The following is an 18348-nucleotide window of genomic DNA, read 5'->3' as shown; positions in this document are numbered from 1 at the left end:
GGCACTGCAATAATTATGAGTGACTTTGTTCTTCATATTGATTGGCAAAGGTGACCTGGAACATGAGTTAGTGTATTTGGGACAGCTTTGTAGAGCAGTGTGTTCTAAAGGCACCCAGGAACAAACTACTCTTTTGGTAATCTTCAGTGAGACAGAATTAATTGATGATCTCGCAATAAAGGAACATCTGGGTGACAATGATCATAATATGATAGAATTTCTGTTTCGGTTTGAAGGTGAGAAGTATGCATCAAAGGCAAATATTTTAAATCTAAATAAGTGCAATGTGAAGGCTTAAGTGAGCTGGAAAACTACTACAAGGTAGGACAGGAGAGATACAATGGCAGATCTTTAAGATATTTAAATTAGCAAAAATTGATTTCATTGAAAAAGAGGTCCTTTGAGAAGGGTCAAGGATCATTCAAAATGAATGAAACATGATAATTTTGTGAAGATTACTGTAGGTCAGAAAATTGGAAAGATTTTAAATCAATGAAGAAAGACTTGAAGACTGACAGCTATAAATATAAAAACAGAACTTGTACAAGTATTTAAAAAGGAATAAGGGAGTAATAATCGAAAACCAGGGAATTGTAGAGATGCTAAGCAAGCGTTTTGTGGCTGTAATCCCTAAAGGTTTTGGAAACCTTCCTAAGCAAATATATTTGAAAATCTGCATGTGAACATCATGACCATGGAAAAGGTACTGGAAAAACTGTTGGACCTAAAGGCTGATAAGTCCCTAGAATCAGTTTGCTTGTGTCCTGAAGAAACTCGGAAGGTCTGGCAGCATCTATGGAGAGAAAGCAGAGTTAAAGTTTTGTGTTCAGTACATTTCTACAGTTCTGATTTTCTCTAGCAACTTCTGTTTTTGTTTTAGATTGCAAGCATTTGCACCTCTGTCCTATTTACTCTAGATGTGTTAATTCAGTTATTTGCTCAGAGTTGAAAAGCTGCAGAGACATCTCCTCGACTGCAAAGCAAAGGGTGGTAGAAAGATTGGCTGAATTAGGTGTAGTTGGATGATGAACATCTGAGTGAATGCAGATGAATTGCCGTTGATGTGGGATGGTGCAAGACAGATGGACATGGCATACCATGATGCAGGAGAACTCCTAACAGGAATAACTACGATTAACAATCAACCTGGTATACTTAGATTTCCATAAGTTATTTGAGAGGGTGCTATATCGAGTTGCTACACAAAATAGAGTGGGCACATGTTGTGAGGGAAAAATGTGTGAAATTTGGCAGGAAGAATGGAAAAGCCATACACTATTAAAATTGAAAGAGATTGCAGAATTCGTTGATACAGAGGATTTGAGTTAACCAGGATTTCCTGGTTAGCGAATCACAAAAGGTTTAAATGAAGGTACAGCAAATGGTTTTGAAATCAGATGGAATGTTAACACTTATTGCAAGAGAAATGGAATTAGGTAAATGTTACTGTAGCTGTACAGGGCCTAGGTAAGACCACATCTCAAGTCTGTATAGAGCTTGGTGGTACCCGTTTTATAAAGAGATATAATTGAATTGGAAATAATTCACAGAAGATTCACTCAACTCATTCCTGGACTGACAGGCTTATCTTATGAAGAAAGGTTGAGCAAATTAGGCAAGTTTACATTGGATTTTAGAATAATGAAAAGTGATTTTAATGAAACATAAGATTCTGAGGGGCCTTAATAGGCTGGATACAGAGTCGATGTGTTCTGTTATGAGGGCATCCAGAGCTAGCAGTTGCAGTTTAAAAATAACAATTCTCCATTTCAAGATGGAGATGAGGTCTCTTTTCTGAGGGTCCTTGAGTTTGTAGCATTTTCTTGCCCAGAAAGTGTTGAAAGTTGAATCATTAAATTTATTTGTGGCTGAGTTGGATAGATTTTTGATTGACAAGGGAGTCAGGGGTTATGGGGACAGATGGGAAAGTGGAGTTGAAACCACAGCCAGATCAGTCCTGTTCTTGTGAAATTCTTACACCTAAGTCCTTTGTTGCTAAATATCCTTACATTATTTTGACATTTGCTTATGTTTTGGTAGGATAGTTGGTGGTCACCTGTCAGAGATGTTCTGATCTACTGGCCCCAGTGGATCATGATTCTACTGTTGGAGTGTATTTGGCTTTGCCTGACTTTCCTTTTGCCTGTACCTGATTGCCCACGGTAAGTCCTTGTTGTCTTGTGGTGCTAAGGGTAGAATAAAAGATTTATTTTCCAATGAGGGAAATACAATGCCAGCAAAGAGAGGGGCAAAAAGAGGTCCACGTTCAATTGATTTCCAAACAGGGGCTTGAAGTGGTTCCCCAAAACCATCATCTCAACACTGAGAACACCTCTGTGATTATACCACTGTTAATGGAAGCTAGGAACTGATAGGATGGGTGGAGGTGCCCCTGAACAGCTCTGTGTTCAGTAGCTCCACCATCTGTAGTGTTGAATATTCTGTCCTTAAACAAGCTGAAGTAGCTTTTGAGGCACTTTTCTAGACTTTAAGGTTTCCTAAAGCCTTTTCATTTAAAGTTGCATTAACTAAATGTTTTATTCTTGGCACTTGTTTGGAATTATTCTCACATCATCGGTTTAAGTGCAGTCATGAAAAGTGCTGTATACTGCAAAACTTTTATTGTACCAAAGAAATGGTGGGTGTATCCTTTCAAAATCAGACTTGCATTCACCCCCATTCCTGCCCTGCCTGAGACCAGTCTGCTCTGCTTGCACCCAGATGTGAACTGGTGACCAATCTAGTTTCATCTGTTGTCAAATCCGTGCTACTTTGTACTGTTGTTTATTTACAAGAAAAGCTTTTAGTTATGCAGTTGTATTGCTTTTCAGAGGTTATCTTGGTCCTGGAGGAATTGGAGACTTTGGTCAGTTTGTTAATTGTACTGGAGGAGCAGCAGGATACGTTGACCGGTGGCTGCTTGGAGAGAAGCACATTTATCAGCACCCTTCTTGCAAAGTAAGCTGTTGAATTTTACTTGGCATCCTATAAATGGTTTTTTGGCTTCTGTAATGAATTGTGGTTATTCTGAAATAAATCATGAGGAAGATTGTGTAGTTTTCTGTTTTCCTGGATTATATAGGATGAAGATAAATTTGCATTTTCAGGGGTGAAGTACCTCTGCTTTTAACAAAAAAAATCACAGAACTTGCCATCAAACAGCATGGTAGTCGGACAACCGGATGCAATAATCTTCACTGTTCCCAGACAACTTTCAGCACCCCTCCGGTTCATCCCAGATTAACTTGCAACCTGTTCAACTTCTGTTTCAAGTCAAGTTACAGCTTGTGTTTTTGTGATATGGAAGGCATTCCTGTTGAGTCCCTCAGATGCTACTGTGCCATCCAGACCAATATGGTTGGGAGTATGATTCACCACAACTGAGGACCAGACCTATAAGTCTTTGATTCAGTGTGCTGGATTGGTGCTGTCCATTTCCCATATGATTTGGCACTAGACTATAATTTTAATAATTATCATTCATAAGCTGCAATGAACAATGTAATTAAACATAATTGCTAGGTTGAGAACAAGACTTATAGCGTCATGAAGGTGTACAACATGGAAACAGACTCTTCCGTCCATGCCAACCAGATATCACAACCCAATCTAGTCCCATCTGCCAGCACCCAGCCCATATCCCCTCAAACCCCTCCTATTTATATACCCATCCAGATGCCTCTTAAATGTTACAATTGCACTAGCCTCCACCACTTCCTCTTTCCATACATGTACCACCCTCTGAGTGAAATCGTTGCCCCTTAGGTCTCTCTTATATCATTCCCCTCTTACCCTAAACCTATGGCCCTAGTTCTGGACTCCCCGACCCCAGGGAAAAGACTTTGTCTATTTATCCTTTCCATGCCCCTTATAATTTTGTAAACCTCATCCTCCGACGCTCCAGGGAAAGCAGCCCCAGCCTGTTCAGCCTCTTGTTAGAAACGAAAATCGCTTCTTAATAATCGCTCTAGACAAATTCAGGAAAACAAAGCTTTATTAGCAAGTCTGCAGAGATGGGCAGCCTTCTGAGTAAAAGGCGCGCTGAGGCTTACAAAGTTTCTCATTATATACAGCACAAATCCCTCCCCTCCTTGGCTCTAACAAGCCATGAGGTTCACATTCTTAAAAACATCATTATTCTTCGATTTACACCCTTATCACAAAGTCTGCAACAAATGCCTCCAGACCCTCCCCTCCCTGGCTCTAACGAGCCATGAGGTTCACATTCTTAAAAACATCATTATTCTTTGATTTGCACCCTTATCACAAAGTCTTCAGAGTCTCCAAAGTTGTTTCTCTCACCCTGCAGTATTATCAGTCAAGGACTCATCCTTCCCTGCCTGTGTTAATGGTTTCATCAATCAAGGGCCTGTTTGTTTTTACTCTGCTCACAAATTGTCAGCATTCTGCACAATTTAAACTATTCTACTTTTGAGTATACAAAATGTTTTAGAAAAGAAACAAAAGTTTTGTCTTTTATTATAGATCAGTCTGTGGTCCAGGCACATCTTAAAGTTTAAACCGAAATTACCTCTCACAATTCCACCCTTTTCTTTCTTTAAGATGTGCCTGACCAAGATAGCCCCCCCTCCTCAAGGGCCCGGGAAATCCTTGGTCTTTCGCAGCAACATCACTTTAAGTTCACGCGTCCCATGTTGTGGAACCACCACTGCCTGGAGTCGGGAAATATTTTTCTGAATTAAAAGCTGAATACAGGGGATTAGGCAGGGTAATATGAGAAGAAGAATCACAACCCCCCCAACCATCAGTAGCGCCGTGCGCCACCAACTCCCACCTAGGAGACCATCCCACCATCCGATGCCACTAAGAGGACGCCAAGATTGTATTGGCACATGGGCCAATTTCCGAATTTCATCGGAAATTTCCAAAACCGCTTTACCATTATCGTCAATTTCTAGGCAGCAGTTAGTCAGGTTAAATTTCCCGCACACACCCGCCTCCGAGGCCAACAGATAATCCAAGGCAAGTCGGTTTTGATATATATAGCAGCCCTCATCTGATCCTGCTGCTTAGCCAGCAGCTCCAGGGCCAGGGCAGTCCGGTTAGTAATAACCTCTACGACTGCTTGGAGCCTGATAATTCGATTCAACATATAGATAGGAGTACGGTATCCCCATGATCCGTCCTGTGCCCATGTAGCTGGCCCGTAGTATGCAATAACCCGGGCCGGTGGCCACTCATCCCCCCAATCACCGACTTGGATATCCCTTGGCGACCTACGGAGAGAGTCAAATAGTTTAATTCCCAAATCGTTGCCTTCCTTCCGGGGTAATAGGAAGAACGCAGGTCGTATTAGACCCAGGAAGCATACCCCAGCCCATCCCATGGGTAGTTTGGAGTATGCCTGATTAACGCATATCCAAAATAGGCCATCTGGAGCAGGCCCTCCCTGCCTCACAACGTCATCCCACAGCTCCTTCACCCCTGGGACGCCCTCATAAGGACCAGGACCACTGCAATTCCAGTAATCAGCCCCAAGCTTGTCAGAGGAGGAATCAGTACGTAATGGAACGCACGAGCCATGATCTCAGTTTGCAATGTACCAAGTAATATCCTCAGGCCACCATACTCGCGTGGTCGCATCCAATACATTCTGACAGGGACTAATCCCTACCTCCACGGTCCCCTTGCCTTCAATACAGAACTGGCCCTCAGGGCTGTTTGTCAGTCTCCACCCCTGGCTTTTCCTTTCGTTGACATGAGTCCAAGTGGTTTGCAGCAATTCCCCTATGTCTAAGCTTTGGCCAGTCCACGGCCATTGTTCTGACATATGCGGCCCCCCACAAACCCAGCAATTGCTAACATTTAAAACAGTGGCTATTCTAGAGGTGAGATCAATAAACAGGTTTTGTGTAACATCAGGGAGTTCAATCTTTCCTTCTACCTCTTCGTATACCGATGGCACTTTAGAGAGCACGACCGTTCCCTGACGGTCTTGCTCTTTCCCCAACCCCCGATCAGTGATCTGTATCTTGGTCTCCTTGACTCTGTCAACCTGTTCCCTGCGCAACACGGAGGATAGGTCCCACCTCCCAGTTTTGCTAATACACACCCAGCGGTCATTTATAGGGCATCCACGGATTTTGCCACCGTATCCTTTATTATATACCTGATAATAGGGTCTTCCACCCTCCCAACATTCATGGCGTGCACTCACATCGTAACACCAATCGTCCACATAGGAATGGGACACAATGTTCCCGAGTAGATTCGAATCCCAAGTCTTACTGTAGTTTGACATTTGTCACATCTTCCCTCACCCTCCCCCACATACAGGAATAAATTGATCAATATTCCCACCAATACAGTCCAAGTAGAGTTCATTATTGCTGTCTTTTCAGTTTTACCACCAACGGCTTGTCCCCTTGCTCGCATGTCCAAGTACTCTCTCCTTCTGGCGGAACAGGCCCCTTTATCCTCGATGCGTGGGCCCACCCTTTTTCTTTCGTCCGAACAGCTGCTTCAGTTGTTAACAGCACTAGGAACGGTCCTTCCCACTGCGGCTGGAGCTTTTCGGCCTTCCAGGTCTTAACAAGTACCCAATCTCCGGGCTCCACCTTATGCAGGAGGAAGTCGAGCGGCGGAGTCTGAGCCAGGAGACCTTTCCTCCGGAGTTCTGCAAAAGAACGGGATAAGGCCAGTAAATAGTTTCTGACAAATACATCTCCCCCTTGTAGAGTGGGACATCCATCAACCTTACTCCAATATGGTAATCCGAACAGCATTTCATAAGGGGAAACCCCGACATCTCGGCGGGGGGGCCGTACGTATCCTCAATAGGGCAATGGGAAGGCACTTTGGCCATGGTAACTTAGTTTCTAACATCAGCTTAGTCAATTGGGTCTTGAGCGTGCCATTCATTCTCTCAACTCGACCCGAACTCTGAGGATGCCAGGGTGCATGGAATTTCCATTGGATACCCAGGGCAGTACAGATCAAATGGTGTAGCTTAGAAATAAAATGTGTCCCGCAGTCGGAGTCGATAGATTCCATTATGCCATATCTCGGGATTATGTTCTCTAACAACAGTCGGGCCACGGTTGGTGCATCGGCTTTGGCAGTTGGGAAAGCCTCTATCCAGTGAGTGAAATGGTCTACTATTACTAGCAGATATTTCCATCGCTGTACTGGGGGCAATTCTGTAAAGTCAACTTGGATCCTCTGGAATGGCCTAATTGCGAGGGGCTGACCACCAGCTGGCATAGAACGCATGGCTTTCTTGTTAATACGCCGGCAAGTGGGGCATCCGACTACCTCCTGTTGGGCTAATGTGTATATCCCCCTGCATACATAGTCTCTCAGGATCGTATCACACATGGCTTGCACCCCCCAGTGGGTTTGATGGTGTAATCGGTGCAGAATGCCCCGGGTGATCTGTTTGTTCAGTACTTGTCTCCCGTCAGGAACTGTCCACTTCCCGTTAGTATCTAGCCGGGCACCCAATTGATCCATTTTATCAATCTCCCCCTGGGTGAAGACGGGTTGTTTAGCGAGCCCTTCCCTCAACGGTATTAACGTTAACAATTGGACGGATTTTTCGACCGCTGCCCGCTTGGCTTCCTCATCTGCCAGCCGGTTTCCCACCGCTTCCGGTGTCGTCCCCTTCTGGTGGCCGGGTACATGGACTACTGCGAGTTCTGTAGGTAACGCCAGGGCTTCCAACGTTAGGCTGATCATTTGTTCGTGAGCTAATTCTTTTCCCCGGGAAGTTATCAATCCTCGCTCTTTCCAGATTTTCCCGAAAGTATGAACGATCCCGTATGCATACTTTGAGTCAGTATATATGGTTCCCACCTTCCCCTCCAACAACTTCATGGCCCTCTGGAGGGCGTACAACTCACAGGATTGGGCTGACCACTTCCCGGGCAGTCGTCCGGACTCGATCGTCTGTTTCGTTGCGCCATCTACGACAGCATAGCCACTGTACCGTACGCCGCTGATGCACCGGGAGGACCCGTCGATGTACAGTTCCTGTCCTTCCATAGCAATCGGGTACTGTTTCCTTCTTACCGGGCCTTTTCCTGGTAACATGGTGATTTGGAGAGGTTTGATGTTTAGGCCCCCTCTGTTCCCCTCTCGGTACCATACTTCCGGGTCTATTTGTTGATCATCTTCTTCGGTGAGGGCGAACAACCTTACCACCATTTCCCCATTACTTGGTACCGTTCCGATCCCTAGTTTGACCTGCAAGTCTCTTCCTAACAAATTAAACCCCGCCGATGGCAATAGAAGGAGGTCTCGTTTAGTAGTTCTGTTTTCATATCCAATTTCCACATCCTCCACCACTGGGACTTGTAATTTCTGTCCTCCAATTCCAGATACCCCCATAACTTTTCCTCCTGCTCGGGTGCCGGGGGGTATTTGGATTATACTTGATCTTTCGGCTCCCGAGTCCACCATAAATGTGATCTCCGATCCTTGGGGTCCTACTTTCAAGTTTACCAGGGGTTCCTGTCTATAGTCCTTTTGCCCCAAGGGTAGGAACCCCCGACCTCCCTAATCTTCCTCCATCAGTGCGTACAACCACACCTCCCGCTTGTAGCGGGGGCACTCCCGTTTAAAATGTCCCTCTTCATTACAGTAGTAACATCTGAGTATCCTCTTCGTTTCCCTGTCGCGGTCTCGTGCTCCTCCACTCTTCCTTTGTTCCGGCCATGGTTCTCTCTTTCTCTGCTCTTGCCACGACTCTCCCCTTTCCTGTTTCTGCCACGGCTCCCCCTTTTCCCTTCTTCCAGCTGTCATTTGTTGCACCGTTTGCATCATTATCTTTGTCGCCTTCTTTTGCTTCTCATCGTCCCTTCTCACAAACACCTTTTGCGCCTCCCGTAGTAGTTCACTTAGAGATTTACTATCCCAATCATCCATTTTCTCTAACTTCTTTCGTATGTCCGGCCAGGCTTTTGATACAAACTCTACCCATATGAGTTGTTGCCCCACGTCCGTCTCGGTCCACCCCAGCGAACTGCTGCAAGTTCTTCCTAATCCTGTCTAGGAAGTCCGTAGGGGTTTCTTCCGGGTTTTGATGATTACCAAAGGCCTTGGTAAAATTGTGCCCCTTCGGGGCTGCCTGTCTTATTCCTTTTATCCAATATTACCGCATGTCTCTCATGTTGCGCCGTCCTTCCTCCGTGTTCTTATTCCACTCGGGGTCGGTGAGGGGAAACTTCTGCTCCCCTCCTTCTCCCCCCTCTTTCTCCCAGACCAAGAGCGCAGCTTGTCGTATCATCTGACGTTCCTGGCTAGAGAACAATGTTTTCATGATGGAACACATCTCTTCCCACGTGTAAGTATTCGGCCCCAGGAACTGATCTAATTGTTCAGCCAGGCCCATGGGGTCCTCTAGTAAACCCTTCATCTCCCTCCTGAAATTCCGTACTTCAGTACTCGTTAAGGGAACGTTCACATATCCCGTCCCTCCTTCCTCGCCCCCCATGGGCACTTCCCGGAGTGGATTCATTCTTGCAATTGAGGTAGGGTTTTGTCCGTGACCCCTTCCAGCTCGAGATCTGGTCTGTACCCCTGAGGTAGCCTGTGATTCCTCCCCATTGTCTTCCCCTTCCTCTGACTCGTCGTCACCCGAAGGAACATTTTGTGGGGCAGACGGGGTCACGTAGGGTGGTGGTAAGTGATCTAAAGGTTCCCATTCTTTCTGCCTTCTCGAGTCTTCATTAGTTGCCTGCATTTGGCAAGATATCGTAACCGGTAGCCAACAAAGGGCATAATCACTTTCTTCCAGATTATCATCAGGTTTTGAATTGACATATAAAATGAGAGCTTGCCGGACTCAGTCTTCGTCAGTACCGAATCTAGGCCACCACACTGAGTCGCCTGAATAGGTTTCTGGGACCACTTTTTACAGTATTTTACCATCTTCCTTCTAGATTTTCCCTTTCTCCCACCCTGATTCCAATTATTTAACATTCTTCCTAACGGACTATCGTCAGGTACCCCGGGGTATTTGTCATTGTCTCTGTTCAAGCCTACCTTTCCCTTACTCGCCTTGGATCCCTTATTTCCCATTGCCGAGGACTTCGTAATTTTCCCGTGATAATCTATCACAATTTAGCCAATTCCCGGACCTTCAGTCCCGTGATCGCCCAGGTTCCTTTGCAGGCACCCCCGGTCTTTGGATTCCTGTGTCCTACGTCTCTGTGACACAGATCACAGGCACCCCGTAGGTACACGTTCCTCCTCAAACACGGTCTCTGCAAAATCCCTCACAGGCAAGCCCCGGTCTCTAGATACCTGAGTCCCACGTCTCTGTAGAAAAATCCACAGGCACCCCGTAGGTCCCCAGGCCTCCGGAAACACGGTCCCCGCAAGTTTTTTTCTTACCTGGGTTCGGTGCACCGAAATTACTCGATCGTTAACCGTCCCCACTGCCTCGGGTACACCCCTCCTTTGTTTTCCTGAGCCTCCCGGATATCACTCGCTCAAGCCGCGCGGGGCGACAAGCAAGGAATCAGGGACTGCTGAAATCAGCAGGGTGCACCTTCTCCGATGTCCTTCCTCAGCTCCCCCCGCGGCCGGAGTGTTGATCCCGGACAACGAGCCCCCAAGTTGTTAGAAACGAAAATCGCTTCTTAATAATCGCTCTAGACAAATTCAGGAAAACAAAGCTTTATTAGCAAGTCTGCAGAGATGGGCAGCCTTCTGAGTAAAAGGCGCGCTGAGGCTTACAAAGTTTCTCATTATATACAGCACAAATCCCTCCCCTCCTTGGCTCTAACAAGCCATGAGGTTCACATTCTTAAAAACATCATTATTCTTCGATTTACACCCTTATCACAAAGTCTGCAACAAATGCCTCCAGACCCTCCCCTCCCTGGCTCTAACGAGCCATGAGGTTCACATTCTTAAAAACATCATTATTCTTTGATTTGCACCCTTATCACAAAGTCTTCAGAGTCTCCAAAGTTGTTTCTCTCACCCTGCAGTATTATCAGTCAAGGACTCATCCTTCCCTGCCTGTGTTAATGGTTTCATCAATCAAGGGCCTGTTTGTTTTTACTCTGCTCACAAATTGTCAGCATTCTGCACAATTTAAACTATTCTACTTTTGAGTATACAAAATGTTTTAGAAAAGAAACAAAAGTTTTGTCTTTTATTATAGATCAGTCTGTGGTCCAGGCACATCTTAAAGTTTAAACCGAAATTACCTCTCACACTCTCCCTGTAGCTCAAATCCTCCAACCCTGGCAACATCCTTGTAAATCTTTTCTGAACCCTTTCAAGTTTCACAACATCTTTCTGATAGGAAGGAGACCAGAATTCAATGCAATATTCTAACAATGGCCTAACCAATGTCCTATACAGCCGCAACATGACCTCCCAATGCCTGTACTCAATACTCTGACCAATAAAGGAAAGCATACCAACGCCTTCTTCACTATCCTATCTACCTGCAACTCCACTTTCAAGGAGCTATGAACCTGCACTCCAAGGTCTCTTTGTTCATCAACACTTCCTAGGACCTTACCATTAAGTGTATAAATCCTGATAAGATTTGCTTTCCCAAAACGCAGCACCTCGCATTTATCTGAATTAAACTCCATCTGCCACTTCTCAGCCCCTTGGACCATCTGTCAAGATCCTGTTGTAATCTGAGGTAATCCTCTTAGCTGTCCACTACACCTTCAATTTTGGTGTCATCTGCAAACTTACTAACTGTACCTCTTATGTTCACATTCAAATCACTTATGTAAATGACAAAAAGTAGTGGACCCAGCACCGATCCTTGTGGCACTCCACTGGTCTCAGGCCTCCAGTCTGAAAAACAACCCTCCACCACCACCCTCTCTCTTCTACCTTAAAGCCAGTTCTGTATTCAAATGGCTCGTTCTCCCTGTATTCCATGAGATCTAACCTTGCTAAATAGTCTCCCATGGGGAACCTTGTCGAATGCCTTACTGAAGTCCATATAGATCACATCTACTGCTCTGCCCTCATCAATCTTCTTTGTTACTTCTTCAAAAAACTCAATCAAGTTTGTGAGACATGATTTCCCACGCACAAAGCCATGTTGACTATCACTAATCAGTCCTTGCCTTTCCAAATACATGAACATCCTGTCCCTCAGGATTCCCTCCATCATCTTGTCCACCACTGACATCAGGCTCACCGGTCTATAGTCCCCTAGCTTGTCTTTACAACCCTTCTTAAACAGTGGCATCACATTTGCCAACCTCTAGTCTTCTGGCACCTCACCTGTGACTATTGATGCTACAAAAATCTCAGCAATAGGCCCAGCAATCACTTCTGTAGCTTCCCACAGAGTTCTCGGGTACACCTGATCAGGTCCTGGGGATTTATCCACCCTAAATTGTTTCAAGACATCCAGCACTTCCTCCTCCTGTAATCTGGACATTTTGCAAGATGTCACCATCTATTTCCCTACAGTCTATATCTTCCATATCCTTTTCCCACAGTAAATACTGATTTAGTATCTCCCCCATTTTCTGTGGCTCCACACAAAGGCTGCTTTGCTGATCTTTGAGGGGCCCTATTCTCTCCACAGTCACCCTTTTGTCCTTAATATATTTGTAAAATCCCTTTGGATTCTCCTTAATTATATTTGCCAAAGCTAACTCATGACTGCGTTTTGCCCTCCTGATTTCCCTCTTAAGTATCCTCCTACTTCCTTTATACTCTTCTAAGGATTCACTCGATCTATCCTGTCTATACCTGATATATGCTTCCTTCTTTTTCTTAACCAAACCCTCAATTTCTTTAGTCATCCAGCATTCCCTATAGTTACCAGCCTTCCCTTTCACCCTGACCGGAAAATACTATCTCTGGATTCTTGTTATCTCATTTCTGAAGGCTTCCCATTTTCCAGCTGTCCCTTTACCTGCGAACATCTGTCTCCAATCAGCTTTCGAAAGTTCTTGCCTAATACTGTCAGAATTGGCCTTTCTCTAATTTAGACCTTCAACTTTTGGATCTGGTCTATCCTTTTCCATCATTATTTTAAAACAAATAGAATTATGGTCGCTGGCCCCAAAGTGCTCCCCCACTGACACCTCAGTCACCTGCCCTGCCTCATTTCCCAAGAGTAGGTCAAGTTTTGCACCTACTCTAGTAGGTACATCCACATACTGAATCAGAAAATTGTCTTAAGAAATTCCTCTTCATCTAAACCTTTAACACTATAGCAGTCCCAGTCTATATTTAGAAAGTTAAAATCCCCTACCATAACTACCCTATTATTCTTACAGATAGCTGAGATGTGGGCGGCACGGTAGCACAATGGTTAGCACTGCTGCCTCACAGCGCCAGAGACTCGGGTTCAATTCCCGCCTCTGGCGACTGACTGCGTGGAGTTTGCACATTCTCCCCGTGTCTGCGTGGGTTTCCTCCGGGTGCTCCGGTTTCCTCCCACAGTCCTGTGCAGGTCAGGTGAATTGGCCATGCTAAATTGTCAGTAGTGTTAGGCAAGGGGCAAATATGGGTCGGTTGCACTTCGGCGAGTCGGTGTGGACATGTTGGGCCGAAGGGCCTGTTTCCACACTGTAATGTAATGTAATCTATTCTAATCTCCTTACAAGTTTGTTTCTCAATTTCCCTCTGACTATTGGGTGTCTATGATACAATCCCAATAAGGTGATCATCCCTTTCTTATTTCTCAGTTCCATCAAAATAGCTTCCCTGGATGTATTACTGGGAATATCCTCCCTCAGCACAGCTGTAATGCTATCCCTTATCAAAAATGCCACTTCCCCCTCCTTTCTTGCCTCCCTTTCTATCCTTCCTGTAGCATTTGTATCCTGGAACATTAAGCTGCCAGCCCTGCTCTTCCCTGAGCCATGTTTCTGTAATTGCTATGATATCCCAGTCCCATGTTCCTAACCATGCCCTGAGTTCATCTGCCTTCCCTGTTAGGTCCCTTGCATTGAAATAAATGCAGTTTAATTTATTGGTCCTACCTTGTCCCTGCCTGCTCTGACTGACTGATTGACTCACTTCGGTTCTCAGCAGTACCTGTCTCAGATTGATCTCTTTCCTCACTATCTCCCTGGGTCCCCCCACCCCACCTTACTAGTTTAAATCCTCCCAAGCAGTTCTAGAAAATTTCCCTGCCAGTATATTAGTCCCCTTCCAATACAGGTCACTGGTCACCCCTCAGTCTCTGACGCTCCAGGGGAAACAGCCCCAGCCTGTTCAATCTTTCCCTATAGCTCAAATCCTCCAACTGTGGCAACCTCCTTGTAAAACCTTTTTACTACTTTCTGAAAGGGCTGTGCTGTGTCCTGTAATGATCAGTCCTTTATCGTCAGTCCCAGGTGACAAGCCACCGTGCTGACTTGGAAATAAACCGCTGTTCCTTCACTGTCACTGGGTCAAAATCCTGAAGTTCTTTCCCTAACAGCACCTTGGGTCAACCTACAGCACGTGGACTGCAGCAGTTTAAGAAGGTAGCTCACCACCACCTTCTCAAGGGAAACTAGGGACAGGCAATAAATGCTGACCCAGCCAGCAATGCCCAAATCCCACGCGTGAGTATAAACAAAAATCAAATAAAACACACCACAAATTTTAATTTTTAAAACATAAAGTCGAGCTTTAGAATACCAAGTTGATTTAAAATGATCACAAACTGTTTCTAAAATCCTGAACAACTACTAAATTCCTGTTGTAATGCAAAAGAGAGGCTGTGATCACCCTCAATACAGCTCCTATCATTGGTCGTGACTAATGTTTCAAGATAGGAAATACTTTCCAGTCACTTCATAGAGTAACCAAACACACAATAACGCATCCATTGTTGTTGGACAGAAATTGAATAGTGTACAGCGAGGTTCTTACTGGAAAGCAGTGATCCTTTAAATGCGGTATTATTAAAGGCAGACAATTCCCTTGAACAGGTACAATACCCCAAATCCAGATTCCAAGAACTAGTTATCCAAAATCCAGATATTTTTGTAACATTCCAAATTTATTTGCAAAAAATTTAAAGGGAAAAAATCCTCCCTGGACAATTCAGCGAGGTGCTACGTGAGTATGGTGTGGCTCCAGCTATCAGCTTTCTGCACCATTGTATCCTGATTCCAAGGCAGCCTTAAGTCCACCTGACCTGATTTGAACTGAAACGACTGCTGCCGATCCACTGATCGACCTATCCCTCCCTTCAGAGGGATCCAAAATTTGGCACAGCCCTGGTCTTGATTTTGCTGGATTTGAATGAAACGACAAGCACTTAAGTGATTAAACGTAATGCAATGATTTTTAATGTCTTCCCCACATTCCCCCCCAGCCCCAGCAACTGCCATTCTCTACAATAGGTTCCTGAGTATCTGGTGAATTCCAATAACTGAGGACCAACATGTCTTTGTGTAAACTTAAAATCCATTACAGTGGTCACGTCAATTTTGACTGAACTGAGTGAATTCTTGTGCTAGCTTCAATTTGAATCTCCTTTGTGTTTCTCACCTACCATCCCTCTGTTGCAGCCACACATTGCTTTTAAATAAAACCATAAGTTATTAATTAAGTACATATCAGGCTGAGACAGACAGACTGTTTTCATGTTCTGGATTAGTGGTGCTGGAAGACCACAGCAGTTCAGGCAGCATCCAAAGAGCAGCAAAATCGACGTTTCGGGCAAAAGCCCTTCATCAGGAATAAAGGCAGTGAGCCTGAAGCGTGGAGAGATAAGCTAGAGGAGGGTGGGGGTGGGGAGAAAGTAGCATAGAGTACAATGGGTGAGTGGGGGAGGGGATGAAGGTGATAGGACAGGGAGGAGAGGGTGGAGTGGATAAGGGGAAAAGGAGATAGGCAGGTCGGACAAGTCATGGGGATAGTGCTGAGCTGGAAGTTTGGAACTAGGGTGAGGTGGGGGAAGGGGAAATGAGGAAACTGTTGAAGTCCACATTGATGCCTTGGGGTTGAAGTGTTCCGAGGCGGAAGATGAGGCGTTCTTCCTCCAGGCATCTGGTGGTGAGGGAGCAGCAGTGAAGGAGGCCCAGGACCTCCATGTCCTCGGCAGAGTGGGAGGGAGTGTTGAAATGTTGGGCCATGGGGCGGTGTGGTTGATTGGTGCGGGTGTCCCGGAGATGTTCCCTAAAGTGCTCTGCTAGGAGGCGCCCAGTCTCCCCAATGTAGAGGAGACCGCATCGGGAGCAACGGATACAATAAATGATATTAGTGGATGTGCAAGTAAAACTTTGGATGTGGAAGGCTCCTTTAGGGCCTTGGATAGAGGTGAGGGAGGTGGTGTGGGCACAGGTCTTACAGTTCCTGCGGTGGCAGGGGAAAGTGCCAGGATTGGAGGGTGGGTTGCAGGAGGGCGTGGACCTGACCAGGTAGTCAAAGAGGGAACGGTCTTTGCGGAAGGCGGAAAGGGGTGGGGAGGGAAATATATCCCTGGTGGTGGAGTCTTTTTTTTAGGTGGCAGAAATGTCGGCGGATGATTTGGTTGATGCGAAGGTTGGTAGGGTGGAAGGTGAGCACCAGGGGCGTTCTGTCCTTGTTACGGTTGGTGGGGTGGGATCTGAGGGCGGAGGTGCGGGATGTGGACGAGATGCGTTGGAGGGCATCTTTAACCACGTGGGAAGGGAAATTGCGGTCTCTAAAGAAGGAGGCCATCTGGTGTGTTCTGTGGTGGAACTGGTCCTCCTGGGAGCAGATACGGCGGAGGTGGAGGAATTGGGAATATGGGATGGCATTTTTGCAAGAGGTAGGGTGGGAAGAGGTGTAATCCAGGTAGCTGTGGGAGTCAGTGGGTTTGTAAAAAATGTCAGTGTCAAGTCGGTCGTCATTAATGGAGATGGAGAGGTCCAGGAAGGGGAGGGAGGTGTCAGAGATAGTCCAGGTAAATTTAAGGTCAGGGTGGAATGTGTTGGTGAAGTTGATGAATTGCTCAACCTCCTCGCGGGAGCACGAGGTGGCACCAATGCAGTCATCAATGTAGCGGAGGAAGAGGTGGGGAGTGGTGCCGGTGTAATTACGGAAGATCAACTGTTCTACATAGCCAACAAAGAGACAGGCATAGCTGGGGCCCATACGTGTGCCCATGGCTACCCCTTTGGTCTGGAGTGGGAGGATTCAAAGGAGAAATTGTTAAGGGTGAGGACCAGTTCAGCCAAACGAATGAGAGTGTCGGTGGAAGGGTACTGTTGGGGACGTCTGGAGAGGAAAAAACGGAGGGTGGTCATGGTGGGTGGAGGTGTAGAGGGATTGGATATCCATGGTGAAGATGAGTCATTGGGGGCCGGGGAAACGGAAGTCTTGGAGGAGGTGGAGGGTGTGGGTGGTGTCTCAAACGTATGTGGGGAGTTCCTGCACTGGGGGGGATAGGACAGTGTCGAGGTAGGTAGAGATGAGTTCAGTGGGGCAGGAGCATGCTGAGACAATGGGTCGGCCAGGGTGGTCAGGCTTGTGGATCTTGGGAAGGAGGTAGAATCGGGCAGTGCAGGGTTCCCGGACTATGAGGTTGGAAGCTGTGGGTGGGAGATCTCTTGAGGTGATGAGGTTCTGTATGGTCTGGGAGATGATGGTTTGGTGATGGGGGGTGGGATCATGGTCGAGGGGGCAGTAGGAAGAGGTGTCCTCGAGTTGACGTTTGGCTTCAGCGGTGTAGGGGTCAGTGCGCCAGACTATCACTGCGCCTCCTTTATCCGTTGGCTTGATGGTGAGGTTGGGATTGGAGGGCTGCGCGTTGTGAGGGTGAGATATTGGAGTGGGGAGGGGGGTACACAGGTTGAGGCGGTTAATGTCCCGGCGGCAGTTGGAAATGAAGAGGTCGAGGGCAGGTAATAGGCCAGCGCGGGGTGTCCAGGTGGATGCAGTGTGTTGGAGGTGGGCGAAGGGGTCCTCGGTAGGTGGGCGGAAGGGGTCCTCGGAAGGTTATCTCTCCACTCTTCAGGCTCACTGCCTTTATTCCTGATGAAGGGCTTTTGCCCGAAACGTCGATTTCGCTGCTCTTTGGATGCTGCCTGAACTGCTGTGCTCTTCCAGCACCACTAATCCAGAATCTGGTTTCCAGCATCTGCAGTCATTGCTTTTACCTGACTGTTTTCATGACCCAGCCTATACAGATTCTCTGCAGTTAACAATTCTACAGATTCATGACTGAGAGAAGAAATTCCTCTTCATCTATGTCTTAAAAGTAAGATTTCTCAATCTGAAATTATGCTCTCTGGCGTAGACTCCCAGAAAGGAAATCAACGTTTCCGCATCTACCCTTTGTGTGTTTCAGTAAGGTCTCTGATTCTTCTAAATTCAAATGAGTACAGGCCCAAATTATTCAGCCTCCCCTCATAAATGTCCTGTTAAACACTGAATGTAATGCAGTATGCTCACTCACTCGGAGAAAGTGAGGATTGCAGA

General features: G+C 46.2%; 2 protein-coding genes across 3 annotated transcripts in view; both read left to right on the top strand.

Annotated features, from left to right (window-relative positions):
• Nucleotides 1–18348, top strand: part of hpse (heparanase) — a 194155-nt gene that overhangs the window by 102208 nt on the left and 73599 nt on the right. The window lies entirely within an intron of this gene.
• hgsnat (heparan-alpha-glucosaminide N-acetyltransferase) overlaps nucleotides 1–18348 on the top strand; it is a 54071-nt gene that overhangs the window by 25048 nt on the left and 10675 nt on the right. For both annotated transcript variants that reach the window (XM_072583956.1, XM_072583957.1), the window contains exons 12-13: nucleotides 2041–2162; nucleotides 2832–2958. In XM_072583956.1, the coding sequence (XP_072440057.1) occupies nucleotides 2041–2162; nucleotides 2832–2958 (249 nt within the window). The remainder of the gene's footprint in view (nucleotides 1–2040; nucleotides 2163–2831; nucleotides 2959–18348) is intronic.

The sequence above is a fragment of the Chiloscyllium punctatum genome, chromosome 14, assembly GCF_047496795.1.
Source record: "Chiloscyllium punctatum isolate Juve2018m chromosome 14, sChiPun1.3, whole genome shotgun sequence".
NCBI lineage: Eukaryota > Metazoa > Chordata > Chondrichthyes > Orectolobiformes > Hemiscylliidae > Chiloscyllium > Chiloscyllium punctatum.
This window is presented reverse-complemented; position numbering and strand designations above follow the sequence as displayed.